Source organism: Aquarana catesbeiana, linkage group LG03, assembly GCF_042186555.1.
Source record: "Aquarana catesbeiana isolate 2022-GZ linkage group LG03, ASM4218655v1, whole genome shotgun sequence".
Classification (NCBI taxonomy): Eukaryota; Metazoa; Chordata; class Amphibia; order Anura; family Ranidae; genus Aquarana; species Aquarana catesbeiana.
In genome coordinates, this window is record NC_133326.1 from 59,950,868 (window position 1) to 59,978,234 (window position 27,367).

Below are 27,367 nucleotides of genomic sequence, written 5' to 3' on the forward strand. Positions count from 1 at the left end.
CACAGCTGTTATGAATTAATTCATTCATAACAGCTTTGTTGACATTGTGATCAGGTGAGCGCACCTGACCACCGGCCTGAGAACTGGGATCAGAGCCTGCTCCTAAACCCAGTATAGGCACATGATATACATGTACATGATTGTGCCTGCATGTGCCGCCCCGTCACAGTATATGTACTGTGGCGGGTCAGCATGTGGAGTAAGTCCAACTCCAGAAAAAAAATACATGTAAATAGAGCATTGTGCATTAATTACCCTATTCCTCAGTCTTGATTCCAAATACATCTTCTTATATATCCTGACCTGAGGACCAAACATTATTCCCCCACTCGTTATCCTCTTGGGAACTGGTCCCCTCACTACCCCTATGAGTTCCCCTGTCTCTGGAACCTATGAGAGAAGACCTGACCACTGGAGGTGTCACCTACACAAATTGGAGGTGTCTACCTTTTGCAGCGATGTGGACACCCAAAGAAGGACCCCAGGAAGTAAACAGAAGGATTGTCGTGACTGTGGCTTAGTGTAAGTATAATGAGCATTTGAATATGTTTCTTCTTTTCAAACCAGGGGGATTGCTAGCATCTTGGAGGTGGGCTTTAAAGCTTAATTCTGGAATCAGCAAATATTGTATAAAAACAAGAGACCTGTAATTTAACTAGAATCTTCGTGTGCTTTGTGTGTTTCTGTCAGATCTGTGCAGTAATCCAGTGTGAAACTTTACCTCTGTGCAGGAGCTTCCTGTAATAAAGACCGGTCACTGCTGCTCTCTTTCCTTGTGCAGGGTGACTGGTCTTGTCTCCGCCCCCTCCTGCAGTTTTCTGCAAACAGCCTCTAGCGTGTAGAGCTTTTGTGCCCCTCCCACAGCTCGGCTCTCCGCACAACCTATGTGCAGCACAGTGATGATGTCACTGTTCCTTTACAAGGTAATAATTGGGTTTGCAAAGAAGTTTGGTGCACACAAAATAGATTTATATCTTTTGTAGCTATTGGGGAATATTTTTTTTTTTTTTTCACAAGAAGATTGGGGAATATTTTTAAATAAAAATCTTTGTGCCTTGAGTTTAGCTTTAAATATAGAAAGGTGGACAAGTTGAATTCATATGATTTCTAATTCTATAAGGCATAATAACCTGTAAGAAGAGTCATTTCATAAACTGTAACATGTAGATTGAAGGAAAACGTAGCCCTGGGAATGAATTAAACGTGTGCGCCGGCTTTAAGGGGTTAAAGATTTATTAAAGATTACCGCAGCAGGTGCACATGGGCAATTTATGGCTGCTAGTCATACAAAGTTGGTTTCATCACTGCATTTTTGTTTAACTCTGTATGCCCTCTCATTAGCCTCTGCTCTTCAGTTTCATACCGCCTGCAATTTCAATTTATGACATCATATCTGGATACTGTTCTGAGCAGCATGCAGGTTATCCTGGGGCTCCACTAAGCTCCACTCTCCAACCAACCAGAAAAGTCTGCCGTTCTACCAGTGTTCAAAGAAAATGATGTCAGATGCTGAAACTCAGACAGTCAACAATCCATGGGGGAGGAGAACAGGCTCAAAATGCGTCAAAACAAAATCCCTCTGATACTGATCAAAATGTGTTTTGTGTTGCAGATACCAGTTTGTTTTTTTCAGGTGACGGTGAAGTCCAGAAATCTTTGACAGAATCGGACAATACACAGCTTATGGAAGAGTACCAATTTAAAGTTAATTTAGAAAAATATCCTCTATATCTGTAAAGTGTTAGATTGCTCCAGCAGAAATACAAAGTTAAAAGCATAGCATAAAAAAAAAACTACATTAAAGCTTGGAAAAGTTTGTTTTACTTTTGCTTCTGTCAATTGTTTATTTTTGCTATCTTTGTCCCCCACTGGGGAGTTTCCTCCATACTCTTACTTCCTGTCTGGTCATCAGGACAGGAAATGAGAGCAACTCTAAAATTTCCCACTTTCACTCACATCTACAACTAAATAAAAATGCTTTGGCCTGCGCTCCACTTTAAAATGTTTACTTATGCTCAGTCACAACTAAATCAAAGTGCTATATTTGTAGGTGATACAAAAAAAACCCTTTTTTTTAAATTATCTTCAAATATAGCACTTACACTTGTTAACACTTGACAACTTTGTGAATGATGAAGTGATTACAGATATTGTGGATATCACTAAGATTATAAGGTGTACATATGGGGAGGCCTGCAATGGAAGTTCTGTGCTGTAATATTGTGATTGTGTATTGTTATTGGCTGTCAATATGTTCTACAGAAGAGCATTATAATTGGTCTTTTGAATGGATATAAATAATAAATGGTAATTTCAACCAATTTTTGGGTTTGTCTGTATACTGCCATCCTTTTCCTATTCTATTTTTTTTAATACCTAAAGTAGAACTATAGGCAAACTTTTTTTTTTGGATAGAGTAAGGGAAGATTATAATCCCTGTCAGATTTTTTTTCGCCATCTGTGTCCCATTTCGAAGATTTCTATTCATTTCCTGTCCCATAGCCAAACAGGAAGTGAGAGGAAATCCCTGCAAATTAAGGGAATCCCTTGGAGACCTCCAGGTCACCAGAACTATTAGAACATTTCCCCTATTACATTTCTGGGGATAACCCAAAATTGAGGATTTTCTGTACTTTTACTTTCAATGATAATGGTAAACAGGACAAATAGAGAAGGTGAACCTCCTATTTAACAGGGACACAGACTGCAATAAAAACCTGATAGCGGTTCTAATCTCTCTACACTCCATATAAAGCTAAACATATTTTTTTTCTCTTTAGTTATACCTTAACAGATATGCTCTCAAAGTTATTTTGATTTTTGTATTTCTCTCCTAAATATGCGTAGTAATGGCGCATTGTTTGCTTCTAATCTGAATTACCAGCTAAGTGGGTATTTTTAAAGCTGTTTACTATATATTTTTTGGTGGGCTATAGCATACCTCCCACCTTTCTAAATTTGGGAATGAGGGGCAACTATGAGCAAAAGTATGTAGGCTTAGGACACAAACCCCTGTCATGCCCCAATTAAAGGAGAATTGTATAAAAAAAAAAAAAGATTGGTTAAACCCACCTTTTTACCCCTACTATTCCTTTATATTGGCTTTTGGAATTTACAAATGCAGCAATTTAGAAATAAGGTGAAAGGTTTAGCACTGGGAAACACTTTTTGATAGATAATTAGTGCATTTTATATACAACTATATAGATTAGACCAAAATGAGGGACAACTAAGGAGGAAAGAGGGACAGAGGGACTTTGTTCTGAATGAGGGACAGCCCCTCGAAATTAAGGACAGTTGGGATCTATAGCTATAGCACCATACACATTAGTTACTGTATATGTAATGGCATGTATCCCATTAACTCCTGGTTGTGGGATACCACCTTAAGTGACTGTCTTCCAGCACTGTGAGAGTCATCTGCAGCCTCTGCTACTGAGAAAAAGTTGCGCCACTCTCCCACCCTCTTATGCACAGAACTCACCCTCCTACAATTTCACAATGCATCATGTTCTGTGAATAGGCAAGGGAAATCTGTCATTCAATGCTCCTCCGCCCATTCACAGAACGCAATGCACTGAGGGAATGTAGTGGCATGACTTGTGTGAATGGTGGAGAAAGTAGAAGGGGATGGTGGGTGGCGCAACTTTCCTCTGTATCAGAGGCTGCAGTTAAAGCTGAAGTTTAGCTAAACATTTTTTTAGGCTTACAACTTTATTGACCCAACTTACTTGTATCTCTCATCTTAGGTTTAGAGCACAACCAAGGCTGTCTACTAAACCACATATGGTACTTGAGCAGCTACAAAATGTCACATTTATATTATGATTTCTGCAGTTAACAGAATGCCTAGAAATAAATGGATAAGGTAAAGGCCATGATGTGACTGACTCTCAGCATTGGATCAATAATGTCACATTCATTAAGTAGCAATAGACGTATATATTCCATGTGCAAACTGCCATTTGTGGCTTGCCTAACTTGTTGGCATGAAGAAGTACTTAGATGGGGTTCACTTTTCATTTAGAGAATCTCAGGAAAAAACAATATTCTTCAAATTAGTATTTTATGAAGGGCTTTAAAAATAGGGTATACATGCCATATTGGGTGAAGCATGTAGTAAATGTTGGGAAAAGTTGGCATAAATATGAAACATAGGCAAGGAGGGGCACTACTGGAGCAGACATAGCCAACCAAAGGATTTTATTGCGATAACATATGCCATTTCAATAGTCTTGATATGAAGAATTTTGTAATTCCAATGTTAAGAGACGCCAAGCCTAAAATTAGCTTAGGCTATAATTACAGCAGCAGACTCTTAATGTGGGTAGAGGCTGTTCTTTTTGGCTGATACCCCAGCCTGAAGGACAGCAATGAAATTGCCACACATAGATATGGCAGAAAACTGTGTCTATTGGCTCCTGGAAGCCATACTTTCTGGAAGCTTAATTTGTGTGTTATGGAAAGCTAGAATAAAAAAAAAAAAGAAAGAAAACTGTTCCCTATTATATTACACTGTATATTCATTTTGATTGCTATGACATTTTCCCTACACAAAAGTGGCAGACAGTTATAAAATGTTTGTTATATCAATCGTCCTGTCATTTTTCCAGTGTCTCCTTTTTTGAATATATCTCATACATTTTACAACTTTTTATATATCTTCCAACTATCCTCTTTTAGCGGTTGTCCTGTGAAAAAACAGTGTAAGTGATATACCATATAGCCAAAGGTTTTCGGTATGTTCTAATGCACATGTGTTAAACATAAGGCCCACAGGCTGAATCCGGCCCTCCAGGCCATTTCATGTGGCCCTCACACCTCTCCTGCGGCCCCGTCCCCAGTTTCTTCCCAGCAGCAGCACAAGGTGGGGGGGGGGGTGCATTGTGATCTAAGGGAGGGTGGGGGAATCTTGACCTCTGATGGTGGGGGGGTTCTTGACATCTGAATGGGGGGGGGGGGGTGCTTTGGACATATGCTTATAATTATGAGAATAATACAATTTTATGCCAGTTGAAAAGGAGGGTCGCATACCACTGATATCATTAGCAATTAACTTTATTGGAGACTGCTAGGAGAGAGCACCTTGATAGAACCATGTTCTGTCTGACCAATCTCCACCAAAGTTTTTTTTTTTTTATGGATGATACAAGTGGTGTGCGACCATCCTTTTCAGACTTGCATCATCTGCAATAGGAGTGCGAGTGGCCTCCATGCTTGTCTGCACCTGCCCTTCACAGTTTAAGTCTTACATTATTACCAATCAAATGCGAAGGCAATTATTTAATATGATAAAGAGTAGATACATTTATATAGTCTTATGGATACAACCGGCCCTTTGAGGGCAACCATAATGTTAATGCAGCCCGCGATGAAATTGAGTTTGACACCCCTGTTCTAATGTGTAAGCAAATGTTACCTCTGCTCAGGTGTAATACAAACAATGCTGTGTATTCAGTAAATGGCCAAGGGAAGGGTAGCAGAAAAACGATACTAGCGCTACAGTTTATGAGAGGGGCAGCTCTCATATCAGAAGTAGGCAAGAAGTTGGAGTTATGCTATCTAGCAAAAAGAAAAGTATTCTTTTTAAAGTACAGTGCAACAACCCAGCCATGTGTTACACCTGAGCAGAAGTAACATCTGTTTACACATTAGAACTTACTAAAATCTCTGTGCCCAGAGTTTGGCTTTAAAATGTGTTGGTGGGAATTTGCACCTATTTAGCCAATTTGTGAGGTCGGGTACTGATGTTGGATGAGAAGACCTGGCTCGCAATTGTCATTCCAGTTCTTCCCAAAGGTTTTCAGTTATTGAGAAGAGGATTCTGTGCAGACCTATCGAGTTCTACACCAAATTCCTCAAACCATATCTTTATGGACTTGTTCTTGTGCATAGAGGCATGGTTCCGCTGGGACAGTAAAAAGCCATCTCCAAACCAATTGTGTAAAACATCTTTGTATTGTATGATTTAGCAATACGAGTACTTTACTAGAAACAACTGAACAATTTAGAGAGTTATCTACATATCCCATTTAGTGTATATTTTTTATAGTTTCTTTCAAGCTTATGTTGGCCATAGTGAATGCACAAAGTTTTGTCTTCATGATTTGAGGACTTGTTTGCCTAAATATTTTGCATTAGAAGTCTCCTTCTTTCCAATTTCAAAACATTGGGAGGCATGGATTTCACCCACCTGATATCTTGAAGATGGAACAGCCAGTGATATAATTATCCATGCTGCCAGCATCCCAGAGGCCAACTTGTAGTCAACACACCTTTCCATCCTCATTTATACTGTAAATGAAATAAAAAAATAAAAAAATGTCAGCCCTATGGAAAACTATGGCACACACCCTGCTCTGCATAGTCTAGTTGGCACATGGTCAAAATTTGACACAGTATGGCAGCATGCAAAGAAAAAATGGAAATACATGACTGAAGGAGAAAATGTGCCACTATCCAATAACATACCATAGTCTTGCAGGTTTACGGAATGAAGAAAACAAAGTTTACAAATCAAGCCGGTCAAATGCGTTAAAAAGCTGAATTTGAGGCATGGCAATTTTTATATAGTTACATTGGTCCAGCTTGGACCAATGCAAGTATGAATATGCCATACCTGTGAGATCACTGTAGTAGGCACCACTGAACACAGAAGGGTGCTTACTCAGCAAGGGTGCCATTCACAGAACACTTTCCATCTTCTAATAAATGCAAAGTGTTCTCTAATTGGACAAGGTAGAGAACATGATGTCAACACCCCACCTATTCACCTCAGCTAATGAGAAAAAGTTTGAGAAAATGCAAACTGTTCCCTGAATGGCACCTGTGCTGAGTGGGCAACCTCCTGTATCCATTAAGCAGCAGGGCAGCTTCTTGGCACAGGACCCAGTAGCTAGTACAGATCACTGTATTAGTGGTGCATACTACAGCGATTTCCAGCATCCACAGGGCTCCCACAGGTATGGCACATACATTCTTACTCTGGTAGACTAATATAAAAATTGTAAAAATTGTCATACCTGAAATTCAACTTAGAGATTTCTCTTGTTCAGGCCTGTGGGCTGAATGAGAGAAATCACTCGATTCCCAAATCTGCAGTGCCAGCTACTGTATATTCTGACAGACAGCACCCAAAGTTGTCAGGATACCCAAACAGTGCCTGCATCTGATTGGATGCAGACACTTGTAGGTAGGTGCAGTCTGTACTCTCCACTATAGGTGAACAGACCAAAGATGCAATGCAGAAGGGGAAGGAAGGTGTGAGGAACTTGGTTCCTTTATGATTTCTTACAGTCATCCAGGGGACAGTTCTCCGATTGTGACCTCGGCTGCCATCTTGAGTCAGGGCAGTGTCTATTTAAGACACGGGTTCCCGGGTTTGTCGCACATCATGCAAGTGGTCAGCATAGCGACAGGTTCCCCATCTGTTATGGACGGCACATAGCGGCAAAGAGAGGTTCCAGAAGACGAAAGAAAGAGGAGGGACTATGCTATCACCACTTTAGGAAGCCTCCCATGTGAGTATGAACCAGCCAGGCCGCATTCCCATCCTCATTGCAGAAGCTGATGGCATCATCTCAAGATAACATTTCTCTGCTATAGTTTTGTAACTGTCTCCGGTTGGCTGTGACTACCCACTGGGCCTAATTGTGCATTGTTGGGACTTAGTTATTACACTGCTCTCATTCACCTCAGCCTCCTTGTAATCTCTGCTCACCAATACACCTCGCTGCACCCCGCTCAAGCACTGTTCATCCAAAAATGTTCAATGTAAAGCTTAAACTATAACTAAAGGCAAAACTTTTTTTTAGTATTGGATGAAGTGGAGAGGGATTAGAACCCCTCTCAGTTTTTATTGCTGTCTGTGTCTCAATTAAGGAGATTCATGCTCTCTATTTGCCCTATTTACCATTATCATTGAAAGTAAAAGTAAAAGAGAATCCAAAATTTTGAGTTGCCCCCAAAAAAGTAATAGCGGGGAACTCGTCCAATTGAGATACTAGTTCTGGTGACCTAAGAAATTCCCTTAATTTGTGGGGATTTCCTCTCACTTTCTGTTTGGCTATGAGACAGGAATCTAAAAAAAATCTCTGCAATGGCAGAAAAAAAATTGACAGCGGTCATAACCCTCCCTTGCTCTATCCAACAAAACAAACAAAGTTTTGACTATGGTTCTACTTTGGCTACTTTCACACTGAGGAGCTTTACAGGCATTTTAGCGCTAAAAATAGCGTCTGCAAAGCGCCTGTAATCGCCTCTTCTGTCACTCCAGTGTGAAAGCACTCGGGCTTTCGCACTGGAGTGACAGAAGAGGAGATTACAGGCGCTTTGCAGATGCTATTTTTAGCGCTAAAATGCCTGTAAAGCTCCTCAGTGTGAAAGTAGCCAAAGTAGGACCATAGTCAAAACTTTGTTTGTTTTGATGGATAGAGCAAGGGAGGGTTATGACCTCTGTTAATTTATTTTCGCCATTGCAGAAATTTTTTTAAAATTCCTGTCTCATAGCCAAACAGAAAGTGAGAGGAAATCTCTTGGGGACCCCCAGGTCACCAGAACTAGCATCCCCGTTAAAGTTAAAAAAGTCCTGCAAGCAGCACCTTTGGGAGCGGTATACACCATTCCTAAAACGCCCCTGCCCATTGAAATGAATGGGCACTGCTGCTGAAGTGCCTGGAAAGCGATTTGGCAGCGGCGCTACGCGGGCGGTATTAACTCCTTCTTCGGCCACTAGCGGGGGTTAAAAACGCCCCGATATCGACCGAAAAGCGCTGCTAAAAACGACAGTAAAGTGCCACTAAAACTAGCGGAGCTGTACCGCCGACGCTCTCACTGCCCCAGTGTGAAACTGCCCTAATAAATGCTTGTTTAAGTCTAGATAGAACAGTTTTACCTACCTGATCCTCTGCTTCCAAAGGTTTCCTCTCTGATGTAGTACCAGTCCCCACAGCCTTTCCTCATCTGTGCCCTGGTGATCCTCTGAAGTCATCAAGAACAATCCACAGCTAAAGCATAGGGCAGCACCGGCTGGTGCGGTGCTGGTGCAGTACACACAATGAGATTATTGGAACTGATGAATGATCGTCAGTTTTTTTTTTTTGCATGCTAGTTTCATATTGAAAATGAAGAGGTTACTAAAGCTACGAAAATTCTCATACGACAGAATGAAAATTTGGAAGTGACTCTACAAGACTCTGGTCAGGCCGCACCTTAAGTATGCTGTCCAGTTCTGGGCACCAGTCCTCAGGAAGGATGTACTGGAAATGGAGCGAGTACAAAGAAGGGCAACAAAGCTAATAAAGGGTCTGGAGGATATTAGTTATGAGGAAAGTTGCGAGCACTGAACTTATTCTCTCTGGAGAAGAGACGCTTGAGAGGGGATATGATTTCAATATACAAATACCATACTGGTGACCCCACAATAGGGATAAAACTTTTCTGCGGAAGGGAGTTTAATAAGACTCATGGCCACTCATTAAAATTAGAAGAAATTAGAATTAACCTTAAACTGCAGAGAGGGTTCTTACAGTAAGAGCGGCAAGGATGTAGAATTCCCTTCCGCAGGCGGTGGTCTCAGCAGGGAGCATCAATAGTTTCAAAAAACTATTAGATAAGCACCTGAATGACCACAACATACAGGGATATACAATGTAATACTGACATATAATCACACACATAGGTTGGACTTGATGGACTTTGGACTTGATGGTGTCTTTTTTCAACCTCACCTACTATGTAACTATGTAATGTATTGCATTGTATTTATATTGTATTTTCAAACAACAACTGCACTGCTTAAACAAAACTCGTATGATCTGGTATCATATGAGAAAATTTTTCATGCTTGAATTTTCGTGATCGGCTCGTGAAAGCTACTTACTAACAATCAGATTATCGCACGATTTCTTTAAAAGCAGAATTTTTCGTATGATTTTCTGATTGTGTGTACAGGCCTTAATACTCAGACCCCATACACACTATACAACGTTTGTTGTCTGATTTCCTTTAGATTTACTAAAACCATATAGTGCAAGGGCCTGCCTGATTGCATACAAACTGAAACTCTTAAGATTTGACCTCATATTACATGGTTTTGGTAAATCTGAAGGAAAAAAATCTACATATAATTGTATAGTGTGTATCCAGCTTAAGAAAAGGGCCTATAACTGTCTGCATTTTCTCTGACAGTCATGTCCCTGGTACAGTCTGGATAAAGGAAGGAAAACAAAGTGGTGAAGCACAGTGCTGACTGTGGCTGGGCCAGAATAAGCGTCACTAAGTTTAATCACATGCAAAGCAATTGTTCATGAATAACAGGAAAATGAGGACTGCCAAACGGAGCTGATTAATGTCGTACAGAGCAATATGCGATTCCACCTTCTTACTAACATTCCAGAAGACTGAACGCGAACAGCTCAGCCAGTGTTTTATTTGCACCCCGAACTATTGTGGAAAATGGTCATCAAGAAACTCTAGTATAGTCTACAGCTCAGAGGGAAAAAAACAGATAAGTGTGCCGTCTAGACAAATGAAATGAAAACATATGAGCTTAGCGGTCAATTTTCAATAAGTAAAACAACTTGTCAAATTGTTATCAAACCCTCTAATCGCAGCCCACAGGAGATCCTCTTCGAGGGCTGGATCAGAACTGGTGTTTATTAAAAGGATCATATCAAACTGGGGATTAGGAAAGTCAAAACAAATATACAAAGGAAATTATGAAAAGTATGCTTTCCCAGAGTGCCTAGTATGTTTATTTCCCTCTGGGTCCGAAAAACAGCTAAATGTTCTTCTCACTTCTCCACCAATCAAATCACAACACAGCAGTGTGAAGTCATTCTGGGTATGACCACACCAACAATGCAACCAGTGTTAACCACTTCCCGTCCGCCCCATAGCTGGTTTACTGCTACAGGGCGGCTTTCCTCTGCAGAATCACACATATATACGTGATTCTGCACTTTCGCCTGCAGGAGGCATGTGCACGCCTCCAGCAGGCCGCTTCTGATGTGAATATTCACAGCAACTGCTGATCTGCGGATGCCGGACACTTGATGTCCTCCTGCACCCGTCGATCGTCGGTAATGCACACAGAACGCGGATGTAAACAAGGCAGATTGTCGTTCTGACGGGGGGGAAGGGATGGATTCTGTGTTCCTCCAAGCCAGACCTCACTGTTTACATAAAAACACTGGCTAGGCTAGAGTTACATAGTTACATAGTTGTTAAGGTTGAATAAAGATACCAGTCCATTCAGTTCCACCTGAGTGAGTGTGGGTGCGTGTCTACAATTATCCCTATCCCTGTACATTGTGTGTCATTAAGATGCTCATCTATTATTATTATTTATTTAAGGTACCCATATAGCGCCGTCAATTTACACAGCACTCCATACATCACACACTCACATCGGCCCCTACCCTCAAAGAGCCCACAATCCAAGCTCCACAACTCACACCCATATAACAAGGCCAATTTTGGACAGAAGCCAATTAACCTACCAGCATGTCTTTGGAGTGTGGGAGGAAACCGTAGAACCCGGAAGAAACCCACACAGGCACAGGGAGAACATGCAAACTCCAGGCAGGTAGTGTCGTGGTTGGGATGCGAACCAGCGACCCTTTTTACTGCTAGGCGAAAGTGCTAACCACTACACCACTGTGCCACCATATTGCCACCTTATCCCTTTAAACCCGAACACCTTTAAATCACACAGGTTCTGAGGCTAAATACAGATAAGGCAAGTGAGTTTAACTACCACCTTAATCAGCCACAGAACCTGTGTAATTAATATGTGTTCGGGTTTAAAGGGATGAGGTGGCAACCATAGGCTAGGCCCACAGTTAACCCTTTGATCGCCCTAGAGGTTTAAACCCTTCCCAGCCAGTGTCTTCAGTACAGTCACAGTGCATATTTTTAGCACTGATCACTGTATTTGTGTCTCTGCTTCCTGCAAAGTATCAAAAGTCGCTAATCGCCACCATTACCAGAAAAAAATAAATAAATAAAAATTCCACAAATATATCTCACAGTTTGTAGACGCTATAACATTTTAACATTTGGGTAAACCAATCAATTATTGGGATTTTTTTTACCAAAAACATGAATACATATTGGCCTACATTAATGTAGAAATTCATTTTTTTTAATTGTTTTTATTGGATATGTTTTATAGCAGAAAGTAAATCATATTTTTTTTTCAAAATTAATTTTTTTTTGCTTTGTTTATAGAGCAAAAAATAAATGCAGAGGTGATCAAATGCCACCAAAAGAAAGCTCTATATTGTGGGGGGAAAATGACATAAACTTTATTTGGTTACAGTGTTGCACAAATGCACAATTGTCAGTTAAACTAGTGCAGTGCCGTATCGCAAAGAATGGCCTGGTCATGAAGGAGGGTAAATTTTCTGGAGGTCAAGTGGTTAAAGGAGAGCTCCAGCAAAAACGTTTTTTTCTTTTTTATAGTCATGGATCGAACCTCCTTCGGGTTTTTATGATTATTTGTAACACTATTGCTGAAATATCTGATTGTGACACCACTGGGACAGGAGGTAAGAAAAATCTCCCCAATTAGGACACAGCAATAGAAGGCCTTTTATAGTATGAGCATGAGTGGGTTAGAACCTATGTATTGCTGTTTGTGTTACCATTGGTGGTTTTTTCCATTTTCACTTTTGTGTCACTGGGACAGGAAATTAGGAAAATCTCGCTAACAGAAAAACCGTCTGCATACAAACAGAAACAGAGGGTCTGTTTCTCGTTCTATGCAAATCTAAAAAAATGACAATTAGTTCTACTTCAAGTAAACTTATACTGACAGAAACATAGAGGCTGCAATTGCTCAGCTACAACTTTAAAAATACTGGTTGCCTGGCTGTATTGCTGATTCATTGGACTTAAAGCTGAACTCCGGGTATGATCTTTATTGCATACATACATTGGTCCAGGTTGGCACAATTTAAAGTGGAGTGCCACCCAAAAGTGGAACTTCCGCTCATTTGTCTCCTCTCCCCCTCCGGTGCCACAATTGGCACCTTTCGGGGGGAGGGGTGACAGGATACCTGTCTTTGACAGGTATCCTGTTTCCATTTCCGGGAGTCCGGGCCACGACCCGCGATTCCACTGCGGGGTTCCCTCCTTCTCTCCCTGTAGCCGGGCCAACAGGAAGGAGGAGCGGGGCTTTGCGCATGCGCAGTAGTAGCATTGACTACTACAGTGATTGTCAGCTTTCTCAGTGGCCCCTCACATATGTAACATGCATACTTAAGCCGGTCATAAATGGTTCAAATCTTGGCCGGTTCAGACCGGCCGAGATTTGAACTTCCATGGGCAGGCTGGTTGCACCCAAGTCGATCCATTGATCGACTTGGGTACAACCAGCATGTCGGATTTTTATATGCAACTACTGCCAGTGGATATAGGCACTAGCAATAATCACTGTGTTCTCCCGATAGGAATGGCTCCTCAGGCCCCCAACCACCCCGCCATCCCCGCCGGGAGAACACAATAGCTCTACAGGAGAGTTTCCCCCTTTAGCACTGACTGTGTTGATGGGGGAATCAGGTGATTTTCTTTCCTGCAACCTGTGGTTGCAGGAAAGAAAATTGCATCATCTATGGCCTGCCTTAAATTGTGCCAATCTAGTAAATGTAGCGCTGGTAGATTTACAATCTACCGCAGATTAGGTAAATTTAGTAAATTGTGTGTTAGGAAGGTTAAAAGTTCACCTCTGTTCCAGTTTGGCTGACGTTGTGTGTGTTTCCGTGCTGACCAGTGGGTGTCGCTGTTACCACTGGTCAGGGTTGGAAAGGCAACGTGTCGAAGTGTATAGATGCTCCTCTGTCTAGGAGACAAGCTCAGTGGAGGTGGTCCTCCGAGTTGCATTCTGGGTGAGGGTATTTATGGGACAGACGCCATGTTCTGAGGTCGTTTTGCAGCCACCTGCTGGCTCTCCTGGCCGACAGGTATGCATTAAGGAGCCACCTCGTGGTCCTCCAATCGGGAGGCCCACGATGCTGCGGCGCAGGGGTGGGTCCAGAGGCTTGTCTGGGGCCTGCCACCTTGGAATGGTCCTGAGCTGTCGGTCCTGTGTGAAGAAGCTGGACAACTGAGGAGATCCCAGGGGAGGACCCGTCTTGGAGAGATCACACAGCGTGCTGGTCTATAGAGGGGCCTGGTGACTCGGTTGCAGGATGTATCCAAAAGAAGTCATTATACAGCATAGTGTCGCCGGTTCGGCTTAAAGGTTCAGGCACTGTGACTGACTGTTCACTGCAGAAGATCTGATACATCCTGTGACAGAGGATCATGCAGATTTACCCCCCCCCCCCCAATTAAGTCTGTGGCAGAGACTTTAGATTCGTGCTGCGTACTGGCTGCTAGACCGGTGAGAGAGGCCTATCCAGACGAGCAAAGAGTGTATCCCATTAGGGGAACGCATTCCACATAATTATCTGAATTCTACCGGGACATTTGTCGCTAAGATCTTGTAACAAGATATTTGAGTTTCTCCTGAAAGTTTCCTTTTCCGTCTCTTTCCAGCTACTTCCTAAAGTTTGACTGTTTAATAAAGCATTGAAAACGTACTCCAGCGTTGGTGCGTGTGTCTCCAGCAGTAAACTCAACAAAACCCCCAGACCCGGTGCCGGTGAAACAGAGGGAAGCAAAGTGAAGGTAACAGACCCGCTTAAACCAGCAGCTCCACCGTGAGTTAGTGCTACAAAAATATGCACAAAATATAATGCCTGGAGTTCAGCTTTAAAGGTTTCCTAGTCACGCATATAAAATCTCATTTTCTTCTGTATTCACATGCTACACACTTGTTCCTTGTTAGTGATTTAAAAAGGTATGAAAACTAGAGTTAGCCAGGAAACCAGCAGTTTCAGGTAGAAAACAATAACAGTGATCTCCACCAGCTTCCTGCTCCTGTACCAAGCAGCTACCCTTGCTGCTTAGTGAGGAGTGGAGGTTCCTCGCTTGGCACGGGTGCCATTTACAGAACACTTTGCATTTTCTCAATGAATGCAAAGTGTTCTCTGTGGGACAAGATGGAGAGGCAGGTTGGCGACGTCTTGATCTCCACCTCATACCATCAGAAAATGCCTTGCAGGTTATGGTTCCGTAATAATGCAAATCATATGCAGAATGTACAAGTGGCAGTGTGCTGCTTAAAAAGGTCCCCTTAGTCTTCCATTGGCTCCTGCTGCTGTCAATCACAACCAGTGAGCCAATGAGGAGTGAGAAGGGGTGGGGCCGAGCCATGGCTCTGTGTGTGAATAAACAGAGCCGCGGCTCCGGTGCCCCTATTGCAAGCTGCTTGCTCTGGGGGCACTGGGCAGGAGGGAGGGTCCAGGAGCACTGGCGGAGAACCTGAGAAGAAGAGGATTGGGGCTGCTCTGTGCAAAACCACTGCACAGAGCAGATAAGCACAACATGTTTGTTGTTTTAAGAATAAAAAAACCCTTTAATATCACTTTAAATATAACGTTGCAAGCATTTTGTTATATCTGCTATATAGTTGTAAGGGGGTGTTCTGTAGTCCTAATACAGCTATAATTTCTATCCTAGGTTGACAATACTTATTATACAGTAATGTTTGTGAGTGTTGTTACCTTAGGACAGGAAGTGCCTTACAGGCAGGGCTACCAAGTGAAAATAAAGGAAATAAGCCAGAAAAAAGGAAACATACAGCCACCACATCTAAGGCCTAAGGTTGGTCTGTCTGTCTGTTCCTTTACAACTGTGTGAATGAGCCCTTATTATACATGAGAATTTTTTACTAACAGGGAACAATATGATGTATGAGCAGCTGTGTTCAACCCCTGGCAACCTGCTACCCTAGACCATGGCTTATCTCTTTAGATGCAGAAATCTGGATCTGACAATATTGTCTTCCCAATCTTTTTAGGTACTAAATCACTCTTTAATTTGTTGGCATTCATTAAATTCAGACTTTTAAGGGACTGTTTGCTGTATGTGTAACACATTACAAAGTTCTGGAAGTTGTACAAATGTGGGCGAAGAAGCCAACTCTACTCAGCTTTGCTTTGGCTGAAGTGTTGAAAGGATGGGAGTACCACACTAGCTTTACAGTCCTTTGAAAGATTTTATTTTGCAACATCAGGGCTAAAAAACAGATCATGGAATTGATAAAGCTTTATCAGTCCAGGCATCTGCATGATCTGCTTGATGAAGGGGGGAGTTTTGAAATGCGTTGGCTGCTGCTAAATAAAATCTTTCAAAGGACTGTATAAGCTAGTGTGGTGCTCCCATTCTCTTTGGAGGGTCCATCAGGACACCATGGTTGTTGTTAAGCAGCCTTTGGGACTGCACACCACCCATCATGTTAATATGTTATAACATGTCACCATAAGGTTCGGTGCCCTAAACCACTAAAAATCTTTTTTGCTTTTGGTCACACAGTACTTTATGAACTTAAGGGATGAATGGATCTTGTTGTTCCTTCAACCAGAGCCTCGTTTTAAATGATTTGCACCTTTCACAAGTATGTGTTATAGTACTTAGTGCAATTTAAAAGTCCTACCTTTTATTTTCATTTCACTTTCCTTCCTTTATTTCTTTTTTCTAGTCTCCTCTATAGTTGTCAATGGAAGGGCAGGTATCCTGTCTCCGAGACGTGTCTGCTGGCATGACTGCACCTTCTGCAATAACCTGTCTACCTCTAGACGAACACACTACTGAAATATCTGCAAATAATTTAAGTCCAAGAATAACTTTCACTTTGCCAAACAGTGTTTTTATTACCTACTATTTCATTGTGGAAACAATAAGTTGCACCTGCCACATAACTCAGCAAACTATGTTTGCAAATTCCCTCAGACCTATATACAGTATACCTAAACTTCCTGGTCTCATACCTTCGCTCTCATCCAGATTGTCCATTTATACGAGCAGGACCAGATTAGAAGTCTGGCAAAAAAGAGAAGGGTCTGTGTATTTAGGAGTGTCTGAGGGCTCATTTTAGCTTCTGCAAGCGTTTCTGTTTTAGTAAGTAGTTAGTAATGTCCTAATACAATAGCAGATATCAGTATGGTGCTATAATGTTCTGTACTGCATCTAGTCAAAAACAGTGCAAATTAAAAAACCCTTAGACCCCTTTCACACTGAGGCAGTTTTCAGGCATTTAGCGCTAGAAATAGTGCTTGTAAAGCACCTGAAAACTGCCTCCCATTCTCTGCAATGGGTGCTTTCACACCCGGGCGGTGCGCTTGTGGAACGTTCGGAATAGTCCTGCAAGCAGCATCTGCGGGGTGGGTTTGGAGTGATGTATACAGTGCTCCTACAATGCCCCTGCCCATTGCAATGAATGGGCAGCACTTCCGAAGCCCCTTTCTTTGGGGTTAAAAGCGCCCTGCTAGTGGCTGAAAAGCAGCAAAAAAGCACAGCTTAAACAGAGGTAAAGCGCCGCTTTACCACGAACCAGTGTGAAAGGAGTCTTTTTTTTTTTTTAAGCACTGTAGTGGCTACAACAGCAATTCTGCACTGCCGCCAGGTTCAGCCAGATATGCAATATGCAATATGCAATATGCATTTGTACATTGGTCCAAGCTCAACCAGTGTAACTATGCAAAAAAAACATACATACCTGGAATTCAGCTTTAAAAAATACATAAACAGTATTTTCTAAAAAAATAAAAAAAAATAAATGGCAGTTCTTTATGATACATAGTTACATAGTTACATAGTTGGTGAGGTTGAACAAAGACACAAGTCCTTCCAGTCCAACCTATGATGTTAGTGTGTGTATTAATGTGTTTATATCAATATTACATTGTATACCCCTGTATGTTGTGGTCGTTAAGGTGGCCATCTTATATTTTTTTTAAACTATCAAAGCTCCCTGTTCTGACGGTAAAGAACCCTCTACGCAGTTTAAGGTTAAACCGCTTCTCTTCTAATTTTAGTGAATGGCCGCGTGTCTTTTTAAATTCCCTTTCACTGAAAGGTTTTCTCCCTATGCTCGGGTCATCAATACAGTATTTGTACATCGATATCACATCCCCTCTCAAGCGTCTCCCTTCCAGAGAGAATAGGTTCAATGCTTGTAGTCTTTCCTCATAGCTGAGATCCTCCAGTCCCTTTATTAGCTTTATTGCCCTTCTGTGGACTCTCTTCAGCTCCAGCACATCCTTCCTGAGGACTGGTACCCAGACCTGGATGACATACTCAAGATGCAGCCGGACCAGAGTCTTGTAGAGTGGGAGAATTATTGTTTTGTCTCTGGAGTGAATCCCCTTTTTAATACGAGCCAGTATTCTGCTGGCTTTGCTTGCAGCAGCTTGGTATTGCATGCCATTGTTGAGCCTGTCATCTACTAGGACCCCTCAAGTCCTTTTTCATCCTAGATTCCCCTAGAGGTTCTCCCCCTAGCGAGTAACTTGCATTCATATTTTTGGCACCCAAATGCATTACCTTACAATTTTCAACATTAAAATTAATTTGCCATGTACTTGCCCATCCCATTATTTTGTTCAGGTCTTCTTGTAAGGTTTCCACATCCTGCGTAGAAGTTATTGCCCTGCTTAGCTTAGTATTGTCTGCAAATACTGATATTGAGCTGTTTATCCCATCCTCCAGATCGTTTATGAATAAATTAAACAGGATTGGTCCCAGGACAGAACCCTGGGGGACCCCACTTTCCACACCAGACCATTCAGAGTATTTGCCATTTATCACCACCCTTTGGACTCGCTCCTGTAGCCAGTTTTTAATCCAGGTACTCACCCTACGGTGACATACCGACAGACCTTAGTTTGTACAGTAAACATTTATGAGGAACTGTATCAAATTCCTTTGCAAAATCCAGATACACCACATCTACAGGCATTCCTTTATCTAGATGGCAGCTCACTTCTTCATAGAAGGTTAATAGATTGGTCTGGCAAGAACAATTCTTCATTAATCCATGCTGATTACTGCTAATGATACAGTTTCCATTACTAAAATCTTGTATATAGTCCCTTATCATCCCCTCCAATAGCTTACAGACTATTGATGTTAGGCTGACTGGTCTGTAGTTCCCAGGGATATATCTCGCACCTTTTTAAAATATCGGTGCCATATTGGCTTTTCTCCAATCAACCGGTACCATTCCCGTCAGTAAACTGTCCACAAAAATTAGGAACAATGGTCTGGCTATCACCTGGCTGAGTTTCTTACGACAGCTGGGTGATAGCCATCTGGTCCCAGTGACTTATTTGTGTTAAGATTTTCATGTCTATTTCTGATTCTGTCTTCTGTTACCCATGAGGGTGCTTTCTGTGATGTGTTATTAAAATTAACATTCTTGGTTACTCTATCCCCCCGTTTCTTTTGTGAAGACTGAGAAGAATATATTCAAAACCTTTGCCTTCTCTGTGTCTTTTGTAGCCAAATTCCCTTCATCATCCTTTATGGGGCCAACATGTTCTGGCCTCCCTTTCTTACTATTTATATACTTAAAGAATTTCTTGTTTTTTTTTTTTTACTCTCCACCGCTATGTGCCTTTCATTTTAGATCTTAGCCGCCCTGATTGCACTCTTACATTTCTTATTGCATTCTTTGTAATGTTGAAATGCTGACAATGACCCCTCTGCCTTGTATTTTTTTAAGGCCTTTTCTTTTGCTTTTATATGCATTTTTATGTTGGAGTTTAGTCACCAAGGATTTGTTTTAGATCTTTTAAATAAACAGTGCTGATGCAAACTAAATGTCTCCCAGCTAGAGTTTATATCTACTTTTTTTTTAAAAAAGCTAGATACTGTATCTTTAGGGCCCATTTAGATTCTTCAGACAGTATGTAAAGTTGTACCAGCTTTATAGAAGCCCTTTTTTTATAATAATGATGGCAGTGCACTTTAACGCTACAAAAATCAGGAATGTACCATTTTTATTTTTTTTTTATACAATCCAATACCATGGGGTGTATTTATAAAGTAACTTTCACCAAACATTCTCTGGTGCAAAATCTTTCGGGTCCAGTTTTAAATAATAGTGTTTGATCCTTCACCAGAGAATGTTTGCAACATTCACATTTATACAGAGACATTGACCTACATATGTGACCTACATATGTGTTGACATTGACCACATATGTGGTGTGCTCTGTGGCATTGCTGGCACATCAACACCGCAGCTCAGTGCATGTGTTATAGTTACATGAGGTAAAATAAGATTTTTGTACTTACTGTAAAATCTTTTTCTTGAAGTCCATTACGGGACACAGGAATTCAGGAATTCTTAAACAGTTGAGTTATACAGCCACCTACAAGAGGCTGGGACACTGGCAAAAAAAAAACAGCTAGAGCCCCTGTATTCCACCACCTCTAGCCAACACATCTTAACTTAAAACAATCCAGCTGAAGGGATGGGCAACATTCACTTAGATATCCAAGAGATGTGGAGCTCATACTACAAAAGAATATCTGAAGGTGTCAATGCCTGAATCAAGGCTAGATGAAGAAAGAGCAAAGTAAATATGTAAACTGCCCCTAATACTCTAGACCAGGACAGAAAATCGCAGCTAAGGGCAATCTGCTACCTAAAAAAATGATGGACCCAACTGGGGATGTGGAGGACAAATCAACCATCCAGCAAAAACAGATGGAACAACACACTACCCACAACTAAGACCAACGCAACTATGTGGAGAAATGTTTGCTGTACCATGTGCCAGAGAAAAAACTGATTCCTAAGGGGAAGTTTGAATAAACATACCATGTCCAACAGAAACAGAAACACTGTCATGCTTAGAGAGTAGGTCACCCGGTATATTACAGAGGAAGCTCATATGCCTTTCCAGGTGTGAAGGTCCTGCAGCATCCTGATGATCCTGCATAAATCAGGTCAGCAGACCAGAAGGGTGAGGATAGGCACCTGAAGAAAGTGCCAGACTCAAGGGTCTAGATTGTAGGCTACAGACAGACACCTGAGCATCCATACTGTGGGAGGAGGGGGTAAACTACCAAGGGACCTGTCTGCCTGCATTAATAAGTAGATGATGGTTGAGGTTTTTCCACCCCATCCACAGAACTCCTGCAGAAACATACTCCAGTGGCATCACTCGATTAATTGTGTGCAAACTGCCAAAAAGTCTAAAGAAGACATAAGGTGTCAGGTGGGCACAGGGGGGATCTTAGATAATGAAGCTCACGAAGACTCTATAATAATAGAGGTCCAAAGATCTAGGTTACAGGTGTTGGTTCTTTCTGGGGATATAGAGAATTCACCCCTAGAAGCAGCAGGGGGTATGGGCTGCGTTCTTCCATTGCAGCAGACAGTACTGTCCTCTGTGCATCTTTGAAAAGGCATGTAGTTGCACCGCAGAAAACAGCTAGGCCCAAAGTGAGCCAGGCCTTGCGTACTTACAAACCTAAGCAGCTACTGCTGCTGACAAGAGGAGGTGACCGAATGTAGACAGGCAGTGGGAAAAAAAAACAGAGACCAGATGATCCACAAGGTGCTTCAAAGGAAGGAGCAAATGTGGAATGTTGCTTCTTCCATGCTAAATGGTGGCAGATACAGAGCAGAGTGCCTTAGCCTTACTCTTACTATGGAGAATCCAGTGGTTGCTGGAAATATTGAAAAGTTCACAAACTGCACAACAGTTGAGGTAGCTTCCAGTGCTTCATCTCAGTCACCTTTACACACTGAGTCCTCAGAGACAGGATGATACCAGAGGCTGTGCCACTACTCCAGACCCGGACAGCACTGTGTAAATAACTAACTAATAAATCTAAGAATAAAAAGAAAACTAACATCAAAAAAAATGAGACAATACAATTAGAGGTGGGATTATATTGGGGCTGACTTCATGTTTTTTGCTTGCCAGTGTCCCAACCACCTGTAAGTGGCAGCTTAACCCATCTGTTTAAGAATTCTTGTGTCTCTATGTTCTTCAATAGACAAAACAGAAAATGTGTGTTTACCACATTACTGTACCATAACTAACATAATCTAAATGGACCTTTAGACTCCTTTCACACTGGGGCCACCCGTGCACTAGCGGTAAAGCTCCACTCGTTTTAGCAGCGCTTTATCGCTGTTTAAGCAATGCTTTTTGGCCGGCAGCGGGGCGCTTTTAACCCCAAAGAAGGGGTTAAAAACGCTCCTGCTGTGGCTCTTCAAAAGCGCTTTTCAGGCATTCATTGCAATGGGCAGGGGCATTTTGGGTGCGCTGTATACAGCGCTCCCAAACCACCCCAAAGATGTTGCTTGCAGGACTTTTTCTAACGTCCCGCAAGCGCACTGCCCGGGTATGAAATCACCCATTGCAATGAATGAGAGGCAGTTTTCAGGTCCTTTACAGGTGCTATTTCTAGCGCTAAAATGCCCGAAAACTGCCTCAGTGTGAAAGGGGTCTTAAAGGACTACACCCTTGTACAGACTAGGATCTAGACACAACCACGCCAGTGCCATGTTGCCATATATTGCCAACTCAGTCATCTCTCCTTCTACTTGGCAGCAAACTCTGAAAAAAGGAACAGCACAGGAGGATCATGTAATATAATTTTAGAAGATCACTTTATGGTAATTTACACATTATAAGTGAAGGTTTTCAATGCATGTACCAGGACATTGCATAAGAATCACAGAACTCTGCCATAATAGACCTGCTCCATTTACAATGTCAGGGAAAGGATGAATCCCTGTTCTAATAATGGTATTTGACTGGTGGTACTTAGGATAGGGGATCTATAAATACTTCAAGCTTAATTATCACTATGCAAGTCCTGAAGTAGAAACAGAATAGATGATGGTTGATGACAGAGCTTGTGTACACAAACTTAAAAACAGAATTATAAACAGAACATAAACTTTAGTAGTGAATATGCTGTTTGATCAACTATCTACTTAGGTCTGCCGGTTAATTTTGGAGGTAATTTTGGAAACATAAAGTTAATTTTCACCAAAGTTTTTCATTTGAAGAAGAAATAGAAACTTGACTATGTCACTACCCTATGCCGGAATGGATAAAACATATTGTCTTTAGTAAATATTCTTCCCATATTAAGAGTGCTCTAATTTTCCTATAACCCCACAATAAACGTCCACATACAACATCTGAATATAAACATACAACTATATGTGTTATTTAAGACAGAAGGGGTCATTCACTAAAACCCTGGTGCCTAACTTGCGTCCCCTGAGCACGTATTGTGCAGCTATCAGGCCCTTGAAGAAAGTAGTCTGTGTTTTGGTGGTTACTCAAGCCAACAAAGAAAATATTCTTTAGACTGGGCTTCTAGCAGATAAATGGTTTGGTTTATTTCTTTCCAACTACCCTAACTTTTTTATATTCTGTCTCTTATCTCTGTTTATGTTTTTTTTATTTTTTATTTAAAGGGCTGCTAAGAGTACAAATGTGAAAGCATTGATTTGTTAAAGGAGTGTAATCAGTAGTGGTTTCTAAAAGTCTAAAATGTGCCTTAAGTCTGTGACAGTCCCTGGAGCATATTCTTAGCCTCCAACAACTCCTATATCATGTTCCCAATTTCTAGGTATCTCTTGTAGAATAAATGTAGTCTCTGACCATCTCTTGTAGAATGCCCATAGTCTCTGACCATCTCCTGCTCCATGTCTACAGTCCCTTAATGTTTTCTGTGACAATCACTGAATACCATGTGTGGCCCTTTAATGATGTCAGGGACCACACTTGAGGCCCCATCTATCAAGTAAGGTAACCATCACTGTTCTAAAATATCAGAGACTTCACTGCACAAAGTGATTGCTCTGAGTTTAATATATAAGGTAAATATGTGTTCATAGTTCTCATTCAATCATGGGCATAAAATTCTGTATTTATTTAAATTTCTCCTTCCCATGAATGGATGTGCAAAGTTAACACAGCTTCATACATTTACTAAGCTCAGAGAACACTCACTTTGCAAAGTCAACATTCTCTACTTCTTTAGTAAATCAATCCCAGAGTATCAAGAGTATTTCATGGACTCAGTGGGTTGCACGTGTTTTTGATTTTGATATTCAGGTGGTCATGTTTTACTTGTTACCTATACTTGAAAATAAAAATGTACTTTGTCATTGTATTAAAAATCCAACTCCAGCCAAAACATTTTGGTTTGTTTTGGATGGAGTGCTAAAGCATTAGACCTTGTCACGTTTCAACTGCTGCTGATGTTCCCATTGGAGAGATTTACCATCAATTCCTGTTTTAGTGACACTAAACATTTGGACAGCAAGTCAGGGAAAATCTGTCCGAGGAGACAAAAAAGCAAGAAAAAATGAATAGAGGTTATAACTCCTCTTTACTTCTTCTTGCTGTGTGTTTCCCCTATAAGGAGACTGCCCCTTATCTATTGTTCAGGTCATGGTATAATAGATAGACAGGAAGTGAGAGGAAATATCCCCAACAGGGATACAGAAACTAATAAATAAATGAAAGGTTGTAACCCTTCCCAACACTATCCAAAATTAAAAGATGTTTTTTTGGTAGTAATGAGCTTGGATGTGATCTGAACCCATGTTTGACCAAACTCAGAGTGATGCTGTCAGTGCCAACCCAATCACCTGTGGCCAGGGAATTCCTTGCTCTGCAGCTGCATGCAGACAACAGCATGGGGATATTAATGACATGTGTAGGACATCATTGGCCTAATATGGTCATGTGGTCAATGTCATTGACCTAATATGGCCATGGGGCCATAAAAGGTCAATGATGTCATGGGCATCTCTGCCCATTTGTATACAGTATCTCACAAAAGTGAGTACACCCCTCACATTTTTGTAAAAATTTTATTATATCTTTTCATGTGACAACACTGAAGAAATTACACTATGCTACAATGTAAAGTAGCGAGTGTACAGCTTGTATAACAGTGTAAATTTGCTGTCCCTTCAAAATAACTCAACACACAGCCATTAATGTCTAAACCACTGGCAACAAAAGTGAGTACATCTTCCCTCCCCAGTGTCATGTGACTCAGTGTTACAAGGTCTCATGTGCTGCCAGCATTGGTGCAGAGGTTGAAGGGGTGGGTGGTCACACTGCATGAAATTGGTCTGCATGGCTGTCATCCCAGAAGGAAGCCTCTTCTAAAGATGATGCACAAGAAAGACCGCAAACAGTTTGCTGAAGACAAGCAGACTAAGGACATGGATTACTGGAACCATGTCCTGTGGTCTGATGAGACCAAGATAAACTTATCTGGTTCAGATGGTGTCAAGCATGTGTGGCGGCAACCAGGTGAGGAGTACAAAGACAAGTGTGTCAGACGAGTCGAGACGAGTGCTGCAGGCACTGGGGAGCTACAGTTCATTGAGGGAACCATGAATGCCAACATGTACTGTGACATACTGAAGCAGAGCATGATCCCCTCCCTTCGTAGACTGGACCACAGGGCAGTATTCCAACATGATAAGGAACCCAAACACACCTCCAAGACGACCACTGCCTTGCTAAAGAAGCTGAGGGTAAAGGTGATGGACTGGCCAAGCATGTCTCCAGAGCTAAACCCTATTGAGCATCTGTGGGGCATCCTTAAATGGTAGGTGGAGGAGCGCAAGGTCTCTAACATCCACCAGCTCAGTGGCATCGTTATGGAGGAGTAGAAGAGGACTCCAGTGCCAATCTGTAAAGCTCTGGGGAACTCCATACCCAAGAGGGTTAAGGCAGTGCTGGAAAATAATGGTGGCCACACAAAAAATTTACACTTTGGGCCCAATTTGGACATTTTCACTTAGGGGTGTATTCAATTTTGCTGCCAGCGGTTTAGACATTAATGACTGTGTGTTGAGTTATTTTGAGGGGATAGCAAATTTACACTGTTATACAAGTTTGCTCTAAAGATTTTATGACCACTTTAACCGATAAAAACATTGCCAGAAGGTCTGACCCTCCACCACTCTACTAAAAATGTTTTTTTTTTTTTTGGTGCACCCGTTGAAGTGATTTCCCATCACTTCTTGTCCTAACATGAAATAAAGGAAAATCTTCCTCATAGGAACACAGAAAAAGATCTTTGGTTTCAGAGGACCTTTAACCTCCCTGGCGGTATTCCCGAGTCTGGCTCGGGGTGGAATTTCAGAACCAAAAGCGGTAACCCCGAGCCAGACTCGCATCGCAGGATCCAGGAAGAGTTTACTTACCTTGTCCCTTGGATTCTGCGATGTCCCCCCGCAGTGTGAGCAGCTCGTCCTTCACTCGATTCATCACGGAGCCAAACTCCGTTCCCTGCGAGCGTTGCGACGCATGGGGACGGAGAACGGCGCCAAATTCAAAAGTGAAACACACACACAATACATACAGTATACTGTAATCTTACAAATTACATTACTGTATGAAATTATTTCTCATCCCTTTTGTCCCTAGTGGTTTCTCCAGTGCCCTGCATGCAGTTTTATATTATAAAAACTGTTCTTTCTGCAAGGAAACTGGAGATTGTCCATAGCAACCAAAACCGTCCCTTTACATAAAAAGGGGTTTTAGACCAGCTAGAAAACAGCGATAATAAATTAGAATCACTCGCAGAATTGAGCGATAGTGATTTGTGGGGAGATCCGTCATCAAACACTGAAATGTAATGACAGCGACAATTCTGCAACTGAGCAAATTTTAGTGTTTTTGATTTGATTACATTATTGAATAATTTTTATTATTATTATTTGTTATAATTATTTATAGTTATTTATTATATTATAATTTATGATTTCGTTTTTCAAACTTTATCATATTATCATACCGGGGATGTCTACTAGACTCTTGTTTGGACAAGAGTGTTATTCCTAAGAATTACAGGCCTACAATATAAAACGCCAAATTTCCATGCAATATAATTGTACCGCTTTCAGCATCAAAAGTATGAAATAATCATACCGCCAGGGAGGTTAATATGTTGATGAGAAGGAATTTAAAATCATGAGCACCATTTAGAGGGGCAAAGCCCATAGCCAAAGTGAATGATGAGATTAGAAGTAGAAGTGTCTTTTATCCTGTGTGATGTTTTATCGGACATTTAACCATAACCCAAAGCACTGGGAGCAAGGGAAGATAATACTTGTAAGAAAACAGTGTTTTGGCAGAGGGACAGATGAATTGGCTGATTAGCCTCTGTGAAGTGACCACCCTGCTCAGGAACACAGAGATTGTAAATGCTTGCTAAAAAAAAGCCCATAAAAATTTCACAGAGGCTCCAATCCTTCTCTGCTCTATCCAAAACAAAATAAAATGTTTTGGCTGGAGTTGAACTTTAAAATAATATACCATGTAAAATTCCACAAGCCATTTTGTAATTCATTGTTATGAAAGCTAATGGGCTTCACTTCCTCAGCACTAGGGTTGTCGGTTCAAATCCCAACCATGGCACTAGCTGCCTTGAGTTTGCATGGACCTATGTGGGTTTCCTCCCACAC

The 27,367-nt window shown here is 41.5% G+C and overlaps 1 protein-coding gene across 2 annotated transcripts in view; it reads right to left on the reverse strand.

Annotated features, from left to right (window-relative positions):
- Window positions 1-27,367, reverse strand: part of ADAMTSL3 (ADAMTS like 3) — a 754,066-nt gene that overhangs the window by 722,054 nt on the left and 4,645 nt on the right. For both annotated transcript variants that reach the window (XM_073618577.1, XM_073618575.1), the window contains exon 2: window positions 6,194-6,294. In XM_073618577.1, the coding sequence (XP_073474678.1) occupies window positions 6,194-6,289 (96 nt within the window). In that variant the 5' untranslated portion in view covers window positions 6,290-6,294. The remainder of the gene's footprint in view (window positions 1-6,193; window positions 6,295-27,367) is intronic.